Here is a 19,475-nt window from a genome sequence, read left to right as displayed (position 1 = left end):
TTATTCAACAGGGTATGTGGGGGAGTGGTACCAAAGTTTACTTTTACAAAGATAAAAGATTACTTGATCACAAAGGACATCAGTAAGCTGGTTCCTCCAGAACAAAGTTTCATAGATGACACAAGGAGATTCCAAACCTCCTTCTTCTAAATCTACAAAGCCAAGCTAATCTCCAAAGGATGTTTTGACATTGTTGCTAGGATACGTGCAACAGGTAAGGCTTGAATGATTCCAGGAAAATTGGAGCATGTATTATTTAGTGTGAAGAGCGTACTCCTTTGCTTGTAGTTCTACTCTAATGTGATCGGGAATGGCAAAAAACAGGGGTGTCTTCCCTGATTTATAGTTTAAGAAAGTGGGAAACTGTAACATCAAGATCATAAGTCTAGTGAAGTGTTTAACTTGATACTGCCTGAACTTGTGAAATATGCCATACCTGTAGATATATATTGTAGTTGTAGACTGTCCCCACATTCTTTATATTGCACTGTGGACCACAAGAGAGTCCCAGGCTGTTCACAATACTCTGAAATGAGCTCACGGTATACTGTAATGATGCACAGGCGTGATAAGGTGATACAGTGCTCCCATAAGAGTTTCCATTCTGGTCAATATGATTAAATGTGTAACTAAACCCACTACAGGGTTTCCTGATTGAGCCAGTATAGGGGTTGATAGCAAACATTTTAATATCCAACTGTTATCACGCTCATCTGGAAAACCAGGGCTGAATCAACCTCATCAAACATCTATCTGAAAGTTTTCACACAATGGATGGAGCAGAACTAGCTAGTGCTGAACAATGACAAAAATAAAGTGTGTTCAAAAGTTACATATTTAGCAAGAACAGTATATCAAGTCTAGAGGAATCTGTTAGCAGATGTAATACTACATCAACAAGGTCAAATAGCTGTTTGTCAGCCAAATGTTGTCACTGGAGCATCATGTTAGTCAGGTGATACACAGGCTTTTGGTTTATATGGTCGTATTCCAACCCTACGTATCTCTGGTAGACAAAGAAAGAACAGTGGTGGCATATGCCGCTGTGCGCTCCTAACTAGATCACCCAACTTCAGCTTCTCAGTATCCCAAGGAAACTGATGAATAGACTACCGAGGAGTAACAACACAGCAAGAACAGCAGTGATGGCAATGGAAGAACATGGCGCCTGTTTTTCCAGTGAGAAGACTATCTGACTGCCAGTTAACTGCAGCCACGGAGAAAGCACAAACTTACACGGCCAACCGCACCAAAACAAACACAGAACAAATAAAATGGCGTATTCTTGTGAGACCACTAACATCACTAACACTCAATAAAGCTTGGGAGCAGAGCTTTAACCGCTTCAGATGACTCAGATGCGCAGTGTGCAAAGTCACACAACACTTCTAAGCACAGAGTGGCTCTTTATCCAGCCCCTAAGGGATGGGTCCATTTTGGGTACCCAGAAAAAAATGAAAGCCCAGGCTTCAGGTTCCACCATGTGAGTCTGCACCCAGGATAGCCTCAAAGCTCTCTTTACTCTTAGTTGCAAGATGGCCGGACAAGTGGCCCTCTCGCTCAGGCCAGACGGCCGCACCTGTCTCTCTTGTGGCACCTCTTTTACAATAGTGATCGGTAGGACCAGGACAGGTCATACTCCAGTACAACATTCCTTTAGTAAAACAGGATTCTTTGTACATTTCAAGTGCACCTTGGGGCAAGGCAATAAAAGCATAGTTTTCCAGGCAGAAATCCAGTGTTTCAGGACTGTGTGCTCTAACAGAAGCTGTGTCCCTGTGGTTTCAGCAACTATCACAGCTGGAGCAGCACTATGTGCCTGTTCACTCTTGGAAAACTAGCACAGGACATGAGACTTAGGGCCTATTGTACTAGTCCCTGTTCACAAACCAGCTTTGCAATTTGCACATCAACTGGTATGCAAAGAGGGATACAACTTACGATGCGACTTATGAACTGATAGGCTGCTTCACACATTGTCCATTCGTATGTTGTGAAGTGGCAGACAGGTCGCAATCTGTAATCCCTTGCAACGAGAAGAGAATATCGGGACAGCAAGGGAAGTCCTTTGTTCATACATGTGCACTGCCAAATCGGAAAGCATCCATATCCACTGAAGGGACAGGTGCTGATTTAAAAAAATGTTTCCCTGGAACATACCTCCCCCTTTGTTAAATCTCCAATCACTACACTCTCCCCCATCAGATACTGCTAAAACTCAGGTGTCAGTATCCAATCAATGATTTCTGTCAACAGTTGCTATTGCAAAAGTCAAGGCGAATTGCTCTTTGAAAGGGGACACACTTTCAATGCAGTCTCTTAACTGCAATACGGTACGAGTCATAAAAGGCATTTTGTGAGTGAAATAGGGTTTTCCTACACACAAAAAGCCTTCCATACATTACATCCTTGCACTTTACACCACAAAGTCCGTGATTTTGCAAACTGCAGGCATTGCAACTGTAAATTGAAGTGACACATCGAGCCCCAGGTGCACATGAAAAGGCTCATGCTTGCTCTGAACATGGATCATGCAGCCACAGTATCACCTCAAGTGACCAGGTACTTGATTTAGGCCTCATACAAGCTTAATTTAAGGTGCCAATGGTGCCTAATCATTTACAATCCCCATTTCTGTCCACCACAGTCCATCTACTTCACCCGGCCACATGACAGCAACCTCACCTTCATGGCTACTTGCTTTAACCGTGACCTGCAGCTATGGGAACCTACTTAGAATAAAATATACTGGTGCAGACCACTGATTGCAAAGAAACAAACACATCAACTGCAAAGGCCCCCATGCAGCATGTATTATGCTCTCAACCTCCTGCAGGTGTCAGTGTTAGGACTTACTGGAATCTTGCACCTTCTTGCTACAGGTGTTTTACTTATCATTCACACTCTTTGGGGCCACTACCGAAACCAAGGCCACTTCTCTTTCCTGAAACCAAGTAGCTTCAGGGGACTAATGTGGTATTGTCCCAGGACACACTGATCTGCAGCACAGCCACTCTCAGCTGCACGTGCACCAGGCTGCTGCATAAAAGGCCACGCTTTCTTGCAGCACTATCTTACATGCACAAGTTAGCGTTGTAATACCAAGAACTTGAAAAATTTGAAGAAGGGTTTTAAACTATATAACTTAAAATTACTTCTATTAATGTATTTCTGAACATATGGATTATTCACTGTTGTTTGGCTTAGCTCCACACAAGCACATTGTAATGCTAGCACTGAGAAACAACAGAACAATACGTGAATAAGGCAGTAAAACACAGAGTAGACTTACAGTGGGCCCCTGGATCGAATGCCCGCTTGGACCCTGAGGCCCAGGAGGTCCTTGTGGTCCTCTTGAGCCTGGTTCTCCACGTACTCCTTCTGGTCCCTAAAAGCAACATCACATGTTAAGACAATGAGCACATATCAGAAATACATTTCAGGCAAAGACATTGACAACAGTCTTTAATCTCTTCCCAAACAGCATCCCTATTTAATGCAATGTATCAACAATCTTGCTAAGCCTTGGTCCCTGCAGGGTGTCTGGTATCATGCTGAGAGACAACTTAGGGAGCCATTCCAAGATGGCCAGAGTTCCCTCAGCAACAAACCCAATAGCAAAACCAAGACTACACTGTGAGATATTTCCCAACAAACTATCACCTCATCCTCCATTCAACTAATGAGGTCAGAATGAGGAGTAACTTGGGATACTGGAGTCTGCACACCCAATTACGGAAGATTTTCCCTCTTTCCAACCTTTTTCCCAGCTGTAAATTTCTCCAGGGCTTCCCTGACAAAATCTGTGTGGGGAAAATCTTAAAAACGAGCAGAGTTTACACATCTTGTAATCTAAAAGCGAGTGCAAAGAAGTATTAGCGCTTGATGCAAAATGAATGGATCATTCTGAAGGAGGGCTTTATTTGACTTACCTTTCTCACTCTATCCATAATAGTAACTAAAGGAAGCATATGTCTACTATAATTGAGAGATTTATGCAAGATAGTATGAACAACGTTGCATAAAGTTGAGTACAAAGGGCAAGATAACCAGAAACCTGCTTCAGGCAGACAGGGCGGTTTTAACTCATTAAAGGAATACCATATACATCTCAAGCAACTTAACAGCAGCAATGCCTTTTATGAGTGTGCCAGAGAATGGCCTGGTAATTCCTCCCCCTTGTAATGAATAATAACAAGTCGGTCTGTAATTCAAGGGGGGAGAAACGGAATTACGCTACATTACAATCAATTTCGGGGGAATAACAAGTAGGAATTGGCGTTTATGCTTCTAGCTGCACATGGTTTTGCCAGATATTTCATCTGGAAACTTCAGCTGCTACAGGAAAAAAAGACACACCAGACCTGAGGAGCCCTCGATGGGGAAAGTAATTTACAGGCCTGTAACTTCTGGTACTGGCCCCACTCAGGACTACAAGCCCATATGTAATGCGGCGCTTTGTGCTGGGGAGACAGGGCAATCAGTTTCAGACAGGGTCACAAAGTAGAGCCCTCATTTAAATAGCAGGGTTCTAGCTGCATGTTTGGAATGATCCGTACATTTCTACATACATATAAAAACAAAACCATAATTTTCATCACCCAGGTGGTGTACAGAAATATCACTCCTTCGGAGTTGTAATAGAAAGTCTACACTTAACTGGATGATACTTTTGTAAATTATATTTGGGACACAATATTGTAGTCATGATATTTGCGTCTGTTACTGACATACAACCATCACGTGGCACATGATCATTGCTAAACCAGGGGCTGTTTACATAGATTACTCTCATGTTTAACAGTATTGCACAGGCGCCTGTGCCCTTTGCACTGTTTTTTCCAGTGAGTAGTCAATTTTACAAAGAAAATTAGGGACTGATTGAGAGATCGGCAGACGGGATACTCTGTCACAAACATGACGGAATATCCTGTCCACTGTATTACTAGTGCACTCTACCCAATGGCTCTTGCGATTTGGCTAACAAGATATCTTTCAGGTCTATTTCAGAGTAACCCGTCCTTCCCAACTCTAAATCAGGCCCCATGTGCAAGTTTAAAAAAATGCATTTTTTAAAGTGCCATGTAGCGCACAAATGCCCCTAGGGCATCTGTGTGCTTTACATGTGCACTACTTTTTTTGGAGTGCATCAAGGGGTGCTGTAGGCCCCTAGGCAAACTTGCTTTTGCATTTTCTAATTTGCGATTTCCTATTGGGAAATTGCACATTTGGAAATACAAAACAGTTCATACCTTTAGGCCCATAGGAACGAATGGTGTAGCATTTCTTCAATAGCGATTTCTAGTCTGTAGGAGTTGTCATTAGAAAATCTCTATCTTTGAACATTCCGTTTTGCATTTCATAAATAGCGAGTCCTTAGGGTTTGCTATTTAGGAAATACAAAATAGGAATTTTGTACATCTGCCCCATGGTTACCATCGACTTCGAGTCTATGGTAATAGCATTTCCTAAATTAACATATCGCATTTAGGAAATGCTTTGTAAATGTGCATAGGACATTGCTAATAGGAAATCTCTATTTGCGATTTCCTATTTGGGAATTGCAAAATGTGATTTTTACTGGGTAGAAATGGAATTTTGCGATTCCCTATTGGTCTTTGTACATCTGAAAAGGCAAAGTAACATTTCTTAACGGACCGAATTTGCGATTCGGTTCATTAAGAAATACTAAAGCCATTTGTACATCTGGCCCCAAATATCTATAAACAAAGTGGCCTATTCTGGAAATCAGGTAAGTTCTGAACTAGTAAAGATAGGCTGCAAGTGTGTTGTGTAAAGTTTGGGGGACTGCATGCATTTATGTTTGCTGCTGCCTATGTTTTCTGGCAACGGGGAAATCAACAGTAAAAACCAGCCCAACTGGCCATGAAACAGCCGCACGAACTGCTAAAAACCCGGCTCACAGACTGACCTGTCAAACCAGGCCATCGGGCCCCACCTGACTGCACTACAGGCCAGTCCGACACTGGTGCAGCTTAAAGGGGTCAGTGTGTGGGCTTCGACAGGGCCACAAAACACAGGCCACACTGTACCTTTCTAGCTGGTACATCTGGCAACGCCGCACCCCGAGCAGCCAGTTCAGCACTGGCAAGTTGGGAATGTTGTTTGCACCTGTCCGTTTTCCGCTGGTTATTTGGTGAAGATACCGTTTTTGGAGCGGTTTGGTGTTAATTTCCAAAACTTGCACATTCTACATAATTCAACTATGTAATTCGACCTCTGTTCCTCAGGGCCTTGAAGCAGACTATGTACGTAGGTGCTGTTTTTAGCTATACATATCAATATAAACGTGTGTGTGGGGGAGTTGCAGTGAACAATATGGAGGAGAAGGTGCTTGTAACAGTTGTTGAAACAAGAGCAGCTTACTGCAGGGGCATAACATGTGGTCTGTGGTCTCAGACCTACCCTTCCAGCTGTCTCCTCTTCTGAAAGATCTCTTCCCCTTTCCAGGTCCTTTGAATCCTACGGCTTCCAAATGTTAGTCCTATGCTATTTTCTTTTCCTTTCTTACCAAACAATCCCGTACTCATTGTTGTGCATTAAAGGCCCATGATGAAAGGTTGCAGAAACAAAATTAGCATGCACAGTCTGCAAGTAAGCACTACATTGAGCAGACCAGGCGGAACTGTATACCATGCAGATGACTTACTGTCTGACCAGACTCTCCTTGCTGGCCCTTTGGACCCCGGATACCAGGCCCACCCTGCAAGAGATAAGTAAAGTACTTAGTGTAAGGCACAAGCAGACATGAGGCAGCAGCATCTTCATTTAACAAGCGTTACACATTTACAGATCTTGTCACAGTAATATAAGCTGTGAAATCGTAGCAGAGCTATAGAGTTACATCCTTAAGATTCATACTCTTTGTTTCTTTCTTTTGTAGCATTGCTATTGCACAAACCTAACTACTTAGGCAAGCAGTAGTTCCAGTAAAAAAAAACAGAGGGACAGATTTACGAGGCCCTAGCGCCTCCATGCGTCACATTAGCGTCATTGTTTTTACACTAATGTGGCTCAACGAGGCAAAAATTGCTGCGCCATATTTATAAAGTGGTGCAATGCATGCATTGTGCTACTTTGCGACCCCTTGTGCCACTTTATGCCTGTGCCAGGCTCAATGTATACAAGGGGGCGTTCCGGCGTTAGGAGGGCCGTAAAAATGGCGCAATGAAATCTACAACATTTAATTGCACCATTTTTGGTGTCATCTTTAATTTTTGACGCCTGCTCAAAGCAGGTGTTAAAAGGATGCACCCACTCAAGTCAACGGGCCTCCTTGCACTTTGTTGCACTAGCGTAAACATTTTTGACGCTAGTGCTGCAAAGCGCCACACTGTTGGCCTAACGTGTACCCATGGTGTTGTTAGGTGGTGGTGGGGGGGCCCAAATAATCTGGCGCATTAGTACTGATGCACCAGATTCTTGCAAATTTGGGCCACAGTTTGGCATTTGGGCTTCCCTTTCCCACTAATCAACAAGACTCATTTTGAGGCTATTTGTTGCAACCGGACGTCCTCATGTGGTGTTTTATGGTAGCATCATAAGGCAGCTGCCTACCCTTGGGTCAATGGGGATCTAGGCCAGGGCATCGGAATGCTTTAGATGGAAGTGTGAGGCTTGCATAACCTGTGAGGTCTTTACAGAATGCACGTTAGGACATTTACACAGCTCAAGAGGGTTTCGGAGGCAGGCATATCCATATCCTACAGTCGGGTCCATCACATTATGAAAGATTCCTGTCATCACACACCTCTTCTCTAGACAGGCAGCTGACTGCAGAATCTCAGTAGACCTCAGGCCTTTCTTGAAGGGTCTCAGGTGAGAGCTGACATGGAAGGAACAGCATGGAATGATTCCCAGTCTCAAGGGAGATCTTGGGTTACGGGTCAGCACAAAACACACACACAACATTTTTAATGATGTGCCAGCCCATTTGCCAGCACTACATAGTCTGCAGTTAACTGTCTGTAACCATCAGGCAGGATTCCTGGAATCCTAGATCTTGTGACCATGCTTAATAGCTGTAAAGACACATTTCCTTTGTTCATAACTACCAACAGTTGTAAAATTAGTTTCTCAGAAATCAAATTAACATATATTCGAAATTAGGCCTCTAATTGGCAGAGGTATGCACCCTGTTTATGTAAGGACCACAATCCTAGTTAGGGTAAGGCACCTAAATCATCCTATGCCCTTCCTCTGGTACCTTGGCACTGAGCAGTCAGGCTTAACTTAAGAGGCAATATGTAAAGTGTTTGTGTAACACAGAAGCAGTAAGACAATGAAGACACCACAAAATACTCCACACTAGGTTAGAAAAATAAAGTATATTTTTAGGAGCAAAAGAAAACTAAAATGAGAAAAATCCTTAAGTAGAAGCAGATATATGATTTTTTAAGAATAAATGAAACTGTAGTGCTTAGAAGCAGAAAGTGCCAACCAGGGTCATCTGGTCGCACTAGACCAGGCTGAAGTAAAACGTTCAGGCTGACCATGATGAAGCGAAGGCCACCTACAAGACACACGCAGGACCCACTGAGCAAGTGTATCTTGGTCCTTGAGATTCATTGGTTCCGGGCCACGTAGAGGGGACGATGCGTTGCGCAGTCGGCAATGCGGTGCTCCGATCCCTGCAGCAGCGGCACAATGTCGTTGACAACGATGCAGTGTCCTCGATCCATATAACAGTGGTGATGGGGTAGTGAAGCATCAAAGGCGAAGCATCGGTTCCGATTGGCGCAGTGAGGTCAGTGCACAGTTCTGTGCAGGAACAGCCAGGCAAACTCACTTCCAAGGGCCCAGGACTGGGTTGGCACCACATGGCACGGCAAGAGTCACAGTTGACAGAGTCCACGGGCTGTAGCAGGATTGGTGGAAGTCTTTTGTGTCCCTGAGACTTCAGGAAACAAGAGGCAAGACAGCATGCAGGTCCAGTCCTTCTCACCCAGGCAGGGGAACAGCAGGCAGCTCGGCAGCTCAGCAAGGCAAGAGTCCAGCAAGGCAGGATCTGGCAGAGTATCAGTCCTTTAAGCATCACAGCAGTTCTTCTTCCAGGCAGAGTAGTCACAGGTCTAGAAAAGTACTGAGCTGGTGGTGTCACGGGTCTTGTGTTTCTACCCAGCTGTGATTTTCAAGTGAGACAGACTTCCAAGAAAAGCTACAGGGGGTATTGTAGGAGGCTGGACTGGCTTGTAGTGAGTACCAAGGGGTACTTGCACCTTGCACCAGGCCCAGTTATCCCTTATTAGTGTATAGGATGTCTAGCAGCATAGGCTGATAGATAATGGTAGCTTAGCAGAGCAGCTTAGGCTGAACTAGGAGACGAGTGAAGCTCCTACAGTACCAGTTAGTGTCATATGCACAATATCATAAGAAAACACAATACACAGTTATACTAAAAATAAAGGTACTTTATTTTTATGACAATATGCCAAAGTATCTCAGAGTGTACCCTCAGTGAGAGGATAGGAAATATACACAAGATATATATACACAATACCAAAAATATGCAGTATAGTCTTAGAAAACAGTGCAAACAATGTATAGTTACAATAGGATGCAATGGGGACACATAGGGATAGGGGCAACACAAACCATATACTCCAAAAGTGGAATGCGAACCACGAATGGACCCCAAACCTATGTGACCTTGTAGAAGGTCGCTGGGACTATTAGAAAATAGTGAGGGTTAGAAAAATAGCCCACCCCAAGACCCTGAAAAGTGAGTGCAAAGTGCACTATAGTTCCCCAAAGGACAAAGAAGTCGTGATAGGGGAATACTGCAGGAAAGACACAAACCAGCAATGCAACAACGATGGATTTCCAGTCGAGGGTACCTGTGGAACAAGGGGACCAAGTCCAAAAGTCACAAGCAAGTCGGAGATGGGCAGATGCCCAGGAAATGCCAGCTGTGGGTGCAAAGAAGCTTCTACTGGACAGAAGAAGCTTAGGTTTCTGCAGGAACGACAAGGGCTAGAGACTTCCCCTTTGGAGGACGGATCCCGCACGCCGTGGAGAGTCGTGTAGAAGTGTTTTCCCGCCGAAAGACCACCAACAAGCCTTGCTAGCTGTAAATCGTGCGGTAAGCGTTTTTGGATGCTGCTGTGGCCCAGGAGGGACCAGGATGTCGCAAATTGCGTCAGGAGAGAGAGGGGACATCGAGCAAGACAAGGAGCCCTCTCAGCAGCAGGTAGCACCCGGAGAAGTGCCAGAAACAGGCACTACGAGGATGCGTGAAACGGTGCTCACCCGAAGTCGCACAAAGAAGTCCCACGTCGCCGGAGAACAACTTAGGAGGTCGTGCAATGCAGGTTAGGGTGCCGTGGATCCAGGCTGGACTGTGCACAAAGGATTTCCGCCGGAAGTGCACGGAGGCCGGAGTAGCTGCAAAAGTCGCGGTTTCCAACAATGCAGTCTGGCGTGGGGAGGCAAGGACTTACCTCCACCAAACTTGGACTGAAGAGTCACTGGACTGTGGGAGTCACTTGGACAGAGTTGCTGGATTCAAGGGACCTCGCTCGTCGTGCTGAGAGGAGACCCAAGGGACCGGTAATGCAGCTTTTTGGTGCCTGCGGTTGCAGGGGGAAGATTCCGTCGACCCACTGGAGATTTCTTCGGAGCTTCTAGTGCAGAGAGGAGGCAGACTACCCCCACAGCATGCACCACCAGGAAAACAGTCGAGAAGGCGGCAGGATCAGCGTTACAGAGTTGCAGTAGTCGTCTTTGCTACTATGTTGCAGTTTTGCAGGCTTCCAGCGCGGTCAGCAGTCGATTCCTTGGCAGAAGGTGAAGAGAGAGATGCAGAGGAACTCGGATGAGCTCTTGCATTCGTTATTTAAAGTTTCCCCAGAGACAGAGACCCTAAATAGCCAGAAAAGAGGGTTTGGCTACCTAGGAGAGAGGATAGGCTAGCAACACCTGAAGGAGCCTATCAGAAGGAGTCTCTGACGTCACCTGGTGGCACTGGCCACTCAGAGCAGTCCAGTGTGCCAGCAGCACCTCTGTTTCCAAGATGGCAGAGGTCTGGAGCACACTGGAGGAGCTCTGGACACCTCCCAGGGGAGGTGCAGGTCAGGGGAGTGGTCACTCCCCTTTCCTTTGTCCAGTTTCGCGCCAGAGCAGGGCTAAGGGGTCCCCTGAACCGGTGTAGACTGGCTTATGCAGAATTGGGCACATCTGTGCCCAAGAAAGCATTTCCAGAGGCTGGGGGAGGCTACTCCTCCCCTGCCTTCACACCATTTTCCAAAGGGAGAGGGTGTAACACCCTCTCTCAGAGGAAGTTCTTTGTTCTGCCATCCTGGGCCAGGCCTGGCTGGACCCCAGGAGGGCAGAAGCCTGTCTGAGGGGTTGGCAGCAGCAGCAGCTGCAGTGAAACCCCAGGAAAGGCAGTTTGGCAGTACCAGGGTCTGTGCTACAGACCACTGGGATCATGGGATTGTGCCAACTATGCCAGGATGGCATAGAGGGGGCAATTCCATGATCATAGACATGTTTCATGGCCATATTCGGAGTTACCATTGTGAAGCTACACATAGGTAGTGACCTATATTTAGAGCACGCATGTAATGGTGTCCCCGCACTCACAAAGTCCGGGGAATTGGCCCTGAACCATGTGGGGGCACCTTGGCTAGTGCCAGGGTGCCCTCACACTAAGTAACTTTGCACCTAACCTTTACCAGGTAAAGGTTAGACATATAGGTGACTTATAAGTTACTTAAGTGCAGTGTAAAATGGCTGTGAAATAACGTGGACGTTATTTCACTCAGGCTGCAGTGGCAGGCCTGTGTAAGAATTGTCAGAGCTCCCTATGGGTGGCAAAAGAAATGCTGCAGCCCATAGGGATCTCCTGGAACCCCAATACCCTGGGTACCTCAGTACCATATACTAGGGAATTATAAGGGTGTTCCAGTAAGCCAATGTAAATTGGTAAAATTGGTCACTAGCCTGTTAGTGACAATTTGAAAGAAATGAGAGAGCATAACCACTGAGGTTCTGGTTAGCAGAGCCTCAGTGAGACAGTTAGGCACCACACAGGGAACACATACATATAGGCCACAAACTTATGAGCACTGGGGTCCTGACTAGCAGGGTCCCAGTGACACATAACAAACATAATGAAAACATAGGGTTTTCACTATGAGCACTGGGCCCTGGCTAGCAGGATCCCAGTGAGACAGTGAAAACACCCTGACATACATTCACAAACAGGCCAAAAGTGGGGGTAACAAGGCTACAAAGAGGCTACTTTCTCACACAACCCCCCCCCCAAACGAAGGACAATAAGGCTAACCTTGGCCAGTTGAGACTTTATTGTCTAAGTGGTGATAAGTAGAGAGTAGCTCTGCAATAGACTGGTTACTCCCTTTATCATCCACTATATGGTTACTTCCCTGTGGGGATGTAAACCACCCTGTTTGAAGTTTTTTAGCTAAGCAACAATGTGAAGATGTATTTTCAGAGTTTCTATCAGTAAGTTTTAGTTTAGAGCAGTGGGAATTGTCCACTGAACCTATTTGTAGTGATGGAAATGCCAGACAGGGATGCTGTCTCAGAAAAGCCATAGCTGGGCAAAAACTTTGTCCATATGGCTGGAAGAGAGAACAGGGATGCTGTTTCTCTTGGGTTGGAGCAGGGCAGGGATGCTGTCCTATGAGCTCCACACTAGGGCAGGGATGCTGTCCTAAGTGTTGTGAGGCAGTGCAGAGTTTCTGCACTAAAGTTTCTCTGGGAGGGTTGGAGGGATGCTCCATGTTAACTAAAACTTTTTCTCACCAATGTTAGTTATCCCACAGAGAGGTACTTCCACCTCAGGGAGTACAGTTTTGCCAACTGATGATTCCCTTGGAACAGGTGCCACCCCAGGAAAGGTTTCTCCCACCACAGGAATGGTATCCTGAATGGCAGGGTGGTTAGGGGATTCTGTGATACCCTTTTTACCTGTTGATGGAGAGGGATCCTGAGTTTTCAGGCCTTCTCTCCTTTGCTTTTTCATTTCAGTAGAAATGAGAGGGAACAATTCCTCTGGGATGCCCAGCATGGCTGCATGGGCATAAAACTCTACATCAGCCCAACCTGAGGCCTCTAGGTCATTACCTAAGAGACAGTCTACAGGTAAGCTAGTTGATACCACCACCTGCTTAGGGCCAGTAACTCCACCCCAACTAAACTGAATTATAGCTAAGGGAAGAAACTTAGTGGAGTTATGGACATCAATAATCTTATACTGTTGTCCAATGATGTGTTGATCAGGGTGCACTAGGCTTTCAGTCACCAAAGTGATACTGGCACCTGTGTCCCTGTAGGCCAAGGCCTCAACACCATTTATTGAAACTGGCTGCTTGTACTTATCCATTGTAAGGGGACAAGCAGCCAGTGTGGCAAGGCCAATGCCACTAGGTGTGACAGAAACTGTCTTGGGACTGACTACCCCAGTTTCTATGATGGACCCATAAGTGAACCCAACTACACCCTTAACTTGACTGTTGCCAGCAGTCCCACCACTAGTACCACTACTGCTAGGGGCACTAGAGCTTGATGTATTAGTGGTGGTAGGCTCAGGGGGTTTACCTGGACAGGACATATCCCCTGGCCTATGGCCTCTATTTTTACACACAAAGCACCAAGGCTTTTTAAATTGTGTAGGTTGAGAAGAAGAGGAAGAATTTGCTTTATCCCCACCCCCTGAAGAGTGTTTAAGATTTGAAGTGGGATCTTTGGTTTTACCCTTATCCCCATGCTTATCTTGAGATTTTTCACCATCTTTCTTCTTATTGCCATCTTTGTCACCCCCTCTATGAACTTTTCTGTTCACCGTTGTTCTGACCCATTTGTCTGCCTTCTTTCCCAATTCTTGGGGAGAGGTCGGACCAGAGTCCACCAAGTACTGGTGCAACAAATCAGACACACAATTATTAAGAATATGCTCTCTCAGGATCAAGTTATACAGGCTGTCATAATCAGTAACTTTACTGCCATGTAACCACCCCTCCAAGGCCTTCACTGAATGGTCAATGAAATCAACCCAGTCTTGTGAAGACTCCTTTTTGGTCTCTCTGAACTTTATCCTGTATTGTTCAGTGGTTAAGCCATAACCATCCAGGAGTGCATTCTTAAGAACTTTGTAATCATTAGCTTCATTTTCTTTCACAGTAAGGAGCCTATCCCTACCTTTTCCACTAAATGATAGCCATAGGATAGCAGCCCACTGCCTTTGAGGGACATCCTGTACAGCACAGGCCCTCTCAAGTGCAGCAAACCACTTGTTAATGTCATCCCCCTCCTTATAAGGGGGAACTATCTTGTGCAGATTCCTGGAATCATGCTCTTTTGCAGGATGACTATGGGGAATACTGCTGCTGCCACCATGGGTTTCTAAACCCAGTTTCTGTCTCTCCTTCTCTACTTCTAAAGTCTGTCTATCCAAATCCAGCTGTTGCTTCTTGAGCTTTAGTCTGGTTTGTTCCACTCTCAATCTATTGAGCTCCCTTTCTAACAATCTGTCATCAGGGTGGGTGGGAGGGACATGTCTTGAAACAGAAGTATGATGAGAATGGACAGAAGGAGACCTGTCCCTTACAGAGGGCACCTTAACAGCTTGGCTAACAGAAACATCATTTCTACTGTGATGAGAATGAATGCTTTTGCTATGATGTGAGACAACACTATCTGTATGGTGTGACTCAACATCAGTACCAACTATGCTAGACTGTCTAGTAATGGGCAGGCTTGGAAGTTTCTTTCCTGAATCTTTTCCTGGGGGAGTCCCTGGATCAGATTGGGAACCATTAGCTACTTTTTCAACAGATGGGGCACTTTTAGCCTTATCTTGTTCTCTAAGCATGTTAAGTAACAATTCCAAGGAAGGATTCTTCCCTACACTCAAACCTCTCTCTATGCAGAGACTCCTTGCTCCTTTCCAGCTAAGGTGATCATATGCAAGTTTGGACAGATCAACATTTTGGCCTGTGCCAGACATTTTTAGAGAGAGTTAAAGTGATAGAAAAAGAGAAAAAAGTTTTCAGAACTTTTAGAAAGACAGAAAAAAAACTTTTAAAACTTTTAAGAACTTTTTAGAAAGTTAGAAATACTTTTCAGCACTTAGAAAAGAGTGAAAAGAGGAAATGCAAAACTTTTTGGTTATGTGTATATACACTGAACTTGTTTTGTATATTTTTCTCTTATGAAAAGTACAATGATAAGAGTGGTAAGTAGTCTCAAAGCACTTATCCCACCGCTGCACAACCAATGTAGGAGGCTGGACTGGCTTGTAGTGAGTACCAAGGGGTACTTGCACCTTGCACCAGGCCCAGTTATCCCTTATTAGTGTATAGGGTGTCTAGCAGCATAGGCTGATAGATAATGGTAGCTTAGCAGAGCAGCTTAGGCTGAACTAGGAGACGAGTGAAGCTCCTACAGTACCAGTTAGTGTCATATGCACAATATCATAAGAAAACACAATACACAGTTATACTAAAAATAAAGGTACTTTATTTTTATGACAATATGCCAAAGTATCTCAGAGTGTACCCTCAGTGAGAGGATAGGAAATATACACAAGATATATATACACAATACCAAAAATATGCAGTATAGTCTTAGAAAACAGTGCAAACAATGTATAGTTACAATAGGATGCAATGGGGACACATAGGGATAGGGGCAACACAAACCATATACTCCAAAAGTGGAATGCGAACCACGAATGGACCCCAAACCTATGTGACCTTAATAGGGTCGCTGGGACTATTAGAAAATAGTGAGGGTTAGAAAAATAGCCCACCCCAAGACCCTGAAAAGTGAGTGCAAAGTGCACTAAAGTTCCCCAAAGGACAAAGAAGTCGTGATAGGGGAATACTGCAGGAAAGACACAAACCAGCAATGCAACAACAATGGATTTCCAGTTGAGGGTACCTGTGGAACAAGGGGACCAAGTCCAAAAGTCACAAGCAAGTTGGAGATGGGCAGATGCCCAGGAAATGCCAGCTGTGGGTGCAAAGAAGCTTCTACTGGACAGAAGAAGCTTAGGTTTCTGCAGGAACGACAACAGCTAGAGACTTCCCCTTTGGAGGACGGATCCCTCACGCCGGGGAGAGTCGTGCAGAAGTGTTTTCCCGCCAAAAGACCGCCAACAAGCCTTGCTAGCTGTAAATCGTTCGGTAAGCATTTTTGGATGCTGCTGTGGCCCAGGAGGGACCAGGATGTCGCAAATTGCGTCAGGAGAGAGAGGGGACGTCGAGCAAGACAAGGAGCCCTCTCAGCAGCAGGTAGCACCCGGAGAAGTGCCAGAAACAGGCACTACGAGGATGCGTGAAACGGTGCTCACCCGAAGTCGCACAAAGAAGTCCCACGTCGCCGGAGAACAACTTAGGAGGTCGTGCAATGCAGGTTAGGGTGCCGTGGACCCAGGCTGGACTGTGCACAAAGGATTTCTGCCGGAAGTGCACGGAGGCCGGAGTAGCTGCAAAAGTCGCGGTTTCCAACAATGCAGTCTGGCGTGGGGAGGCAAGGACTTACCTCCACCAAACTTGGACTGAAGAGTCACTGGACTGTGGGAGTCACTTGGACAGAGTTGCTGGATTCGAGGGACCTCGCTCGTCGTGCTGAGAGGAGACCCAAGGGACCGGTAATGCAGCTTTTTGGTGCCTGCGGTTGCAGGGGGAAGATTCCGTCGACCCACGGGAGATTTCTTCTGAGCTTCTAGTGCAGAGAGGAGGCAGACTACCCCCACAGCATGCACCACCAGGAAAACAGTCGAGAAGGAGGCAGGATCAGCGTTACAGAGTTGCAGTAGTCGTCTTTGCTACTATGTTGCAGTTTTGCAGGCTTCCAGCGCGGTCAGCAGTCGATTCCTTGGCAGAAGGTGAAGAGAGAGATGCAGAGGAACTCGGATGAGCTCTTGCATTCGTTATCTAAAGTTTCCCCAGAGACAGAGACCCTAAATAGCCAGAAAAGAGGGTTTGGCTACCTAGGAGAGAGGATAGGCTAGCAACACCTGAAGGAGCCTATCAGAAGGAGTCTCTGACGTCACCTGGTGGCACTGGCCACTCAGAGCAGTCCAGTGTGCCAGCAGCACCTCTGTTTCCATGATGGCAGAGGTCTGGAGCACACTAGAGGAGCTCTGGACACCTCCCAGGGGAGGTGCAGGTCAGGGGAGTGGTCACTCCCCTTTCCTTTGTCCAGTTTCGCGCCAGAGCAGGGCTAAGGGGTCCCCTGAACTGGTGTAGACTGGCTTATGCAGAATTGGGCACATCTGTGCCCAAGAAAGCATTTCCAGAGGCTGGGGGAGGCTACTCCTCCCCTGCCTTCACACCATTTTCCAAAGGGAGAGGGTGTAACACCCTCTCTCAGAGGAAGTTCTTTGTTCTGCCATCCTGGGCCAGGCCTGGCTGGACCCCAGGAGGGCAGAAGCCTGTCTGAGAGGTTGGCAGCAGCAGCAGCTGCAGTGAAACCCCAGGAAAGGCAGTTTGGCAGTACCAGGGTCTGTGCTACAGACCACTGGGATCATGGGATTGTGCCAACTATGCCAGGATGGCATAGAGGGGGCAATTCCATGATCATAGACATATTACATGGCCATATTCGGAGTTACCATTGAGAAGCTACATATAGGTAGTGACCTATATGTAGTGCACGCGTGTAATGGTGTCCTCGCACTCACAAAGTCTGGGGAATTGGCCCTGAACCATGTGGGGGCACCTTGGCTAGTGCCAGGGTGCCCTCACACTAAGTAACTTTGCACCTAACCTTTACCAGGTAAAGGTTAGACATATAGGTGACTTATAAGTTACTTAAGTGCAGTGTAAAATGGCTGTGAAATAACGTGGACGTTATTTCACTCAGGCTGCAGTGGCAGGCCTGTGTAAGAATTGTCAGAGCTCCCTATGGGTGGCAAAAGAAATGCTGCAGCCCATAGGGATCTCCTGGAACCCCAATACCCTGGGTACCTCAGTACCATATACTAGGGAATTATAAGGGTGTTCCAGTAAGCCAATGTAAATTGGTAAAATTGGTCACTAGCCTGTTAGTGACAATTTGAAAGAAACGAGAGAGCATAACCACTGAGGTTCTGGTTAGCAGAGCCTCAGTGAGACAGTTAGGCACCACACAGGGAACACATACATATAGGCCACAAACTTATGAGCACTGGGGTCCTGACTAGCAGGGTCCCAGTGACACATAACAAACATACTGAAAACATAGGGTTTTCACTATGAGAACTGGGCCCTGGCTAGCAGGATCCCAGTGAGACAGTGAAAACACCCTGACATACACTCACAAACAGGCCAAAAGTGGGGGTAACAAGGCTAGAAAGAGGCTACTTTCTCACAGGTATGCAGCTCCTTGTGTCGGGGCCCAGCCCTTTCAGGTCCAAGTGTCAGCTTCTCCCTCCCATCCAGCCCAGGAAGGGGCCAACAGGAAGTGAATGGCCCATTAGGCACACCTAAGCTCCCTTTGTGTGTGGCTGTCTGGAGGGAAGGCACAAAGTCCAGCTGTCACCCACCCCAGACGAGTTTATGAGACAGGCAGAAGGCACAGAATGGTTTAAGTAGGAAAATGCCCACTTTCTAAAAGTGGCATTTTCAAACATGCAACTTAAAATCCAACTTCACAATAAGAGGTGATTTTAAATTGAGTATAGGGAACCAAACTCAAAATATCTATCTTGTCAAAGTTAGAAATTACACTCATAGAATGTAATAAGGTAATCCCAATGCAAACCTATGGAAGAGCTAGGCTTTGCAGTAGTGAAAAACTAACTCAGGAGTTTTTCACTACTAGGACAGGTTACGGTTAAATGTACATGTCCTGTCTTTTAAGTACACTTTACCCTGCCCTCGGGGTTGCCTAAGGCCTACCTTAGGGGTGACTTATGTATAACAAAAAGGGAAGGTTTAGACCTGGGAAGAGGTTTACCTTGGCAAATCGAAATGGCAGCATAAACTGCACACAGAGGTTCTGCAGTGGCAGGCCTGAGAAATGGTAAGAGGGGCTAATTATGTGGGAAGTACAATCAGTACTGCAGACCCACTGGTAGCATTTAATTTACAGGCCCTGGGCACATATAGTGCACTTTACTAGGGATTTTTGAGTAAATTAAATATGCCAATTGGGTATGATCGAATGTTACCAAATTTTAGGGAGAGAGCACACGTGCTTTAGCACTGGTTAGCAGTAGTAAAGTGCTCAGAGTATTAAAGCCAACAAAAACGAGGCCAGAAAAAAAGAGGAGGAGGAAGGCAAAAGGTTTGGGGTGGCCCTTCAGAGAGGGCCATTTTCCAACAAACTCCAACCAATTATTTATGATCATTTTATAACTTACATCCCCCGCTACTTGGTAGCAGTACTATGTATTTACCTGCAAAACCTTGCTTACCAACTGCATTGCAGACTACCTTTAGAATTTGAGAAAAAGCATTCAAATGTGGTGATGTGATCTGCCCTCGAGTTCGCCAAGG

The 19,475-nt window shown here is 45.9% G+C and overlaps 1 protein-coding gene across 3 annotated transcripts in view; it reads right to left on the bottom strand.

Moving 5' to 3' along the window:
* COL14A1 (collagen type XIV alpha 1 chain) overlaps positions 1-19,475 on the bottom strand; it is a 443,381-nt gene that overhangs the window by 39,285 nt on the left and 384,621 nt on the right. For all 3 annotated transcript variants that reach the window (XM_069220679.1, XM_069220680.1, XM_069220681.1), the window contains 2 exons: positions 6,671-6,724; positions 3,293-3,388 (listed from right to left, as the gene is read on the bottom strand). In XM_069220679.1, the coding sequence (XP_069076780.1) occupies positions 3,293-3,388; positions 6,671-6,724 (150 nt within the window). The remainder of the gene's footprint in view (positions 1-3,292; positions 3,389-6,670; positions 6,725-19,475) is intronic.

The sequence above is a fragment of the Pleurodeles waltl genome, chromosome 2_2 (genome assembly GCF_031143425.1).
Source record: "Pleurodeles waltl isolate 20211129_DDA chromosome 2_2, aPleWal1.hap1.20221129, whole genome shotgun sequence".
Classification (NCBI taxonomy): Eukaryota; Metazoa; Chordata; class Amphibia; order Caudata; family Salamandridae; genus Pleurodeles; species Pleurodeles waltl.
The sequence above is the reverse complement of the archived record's forward strand: the minus strand, read 5'-3'. Positions and strand labels throughout refer to the sequence as shown.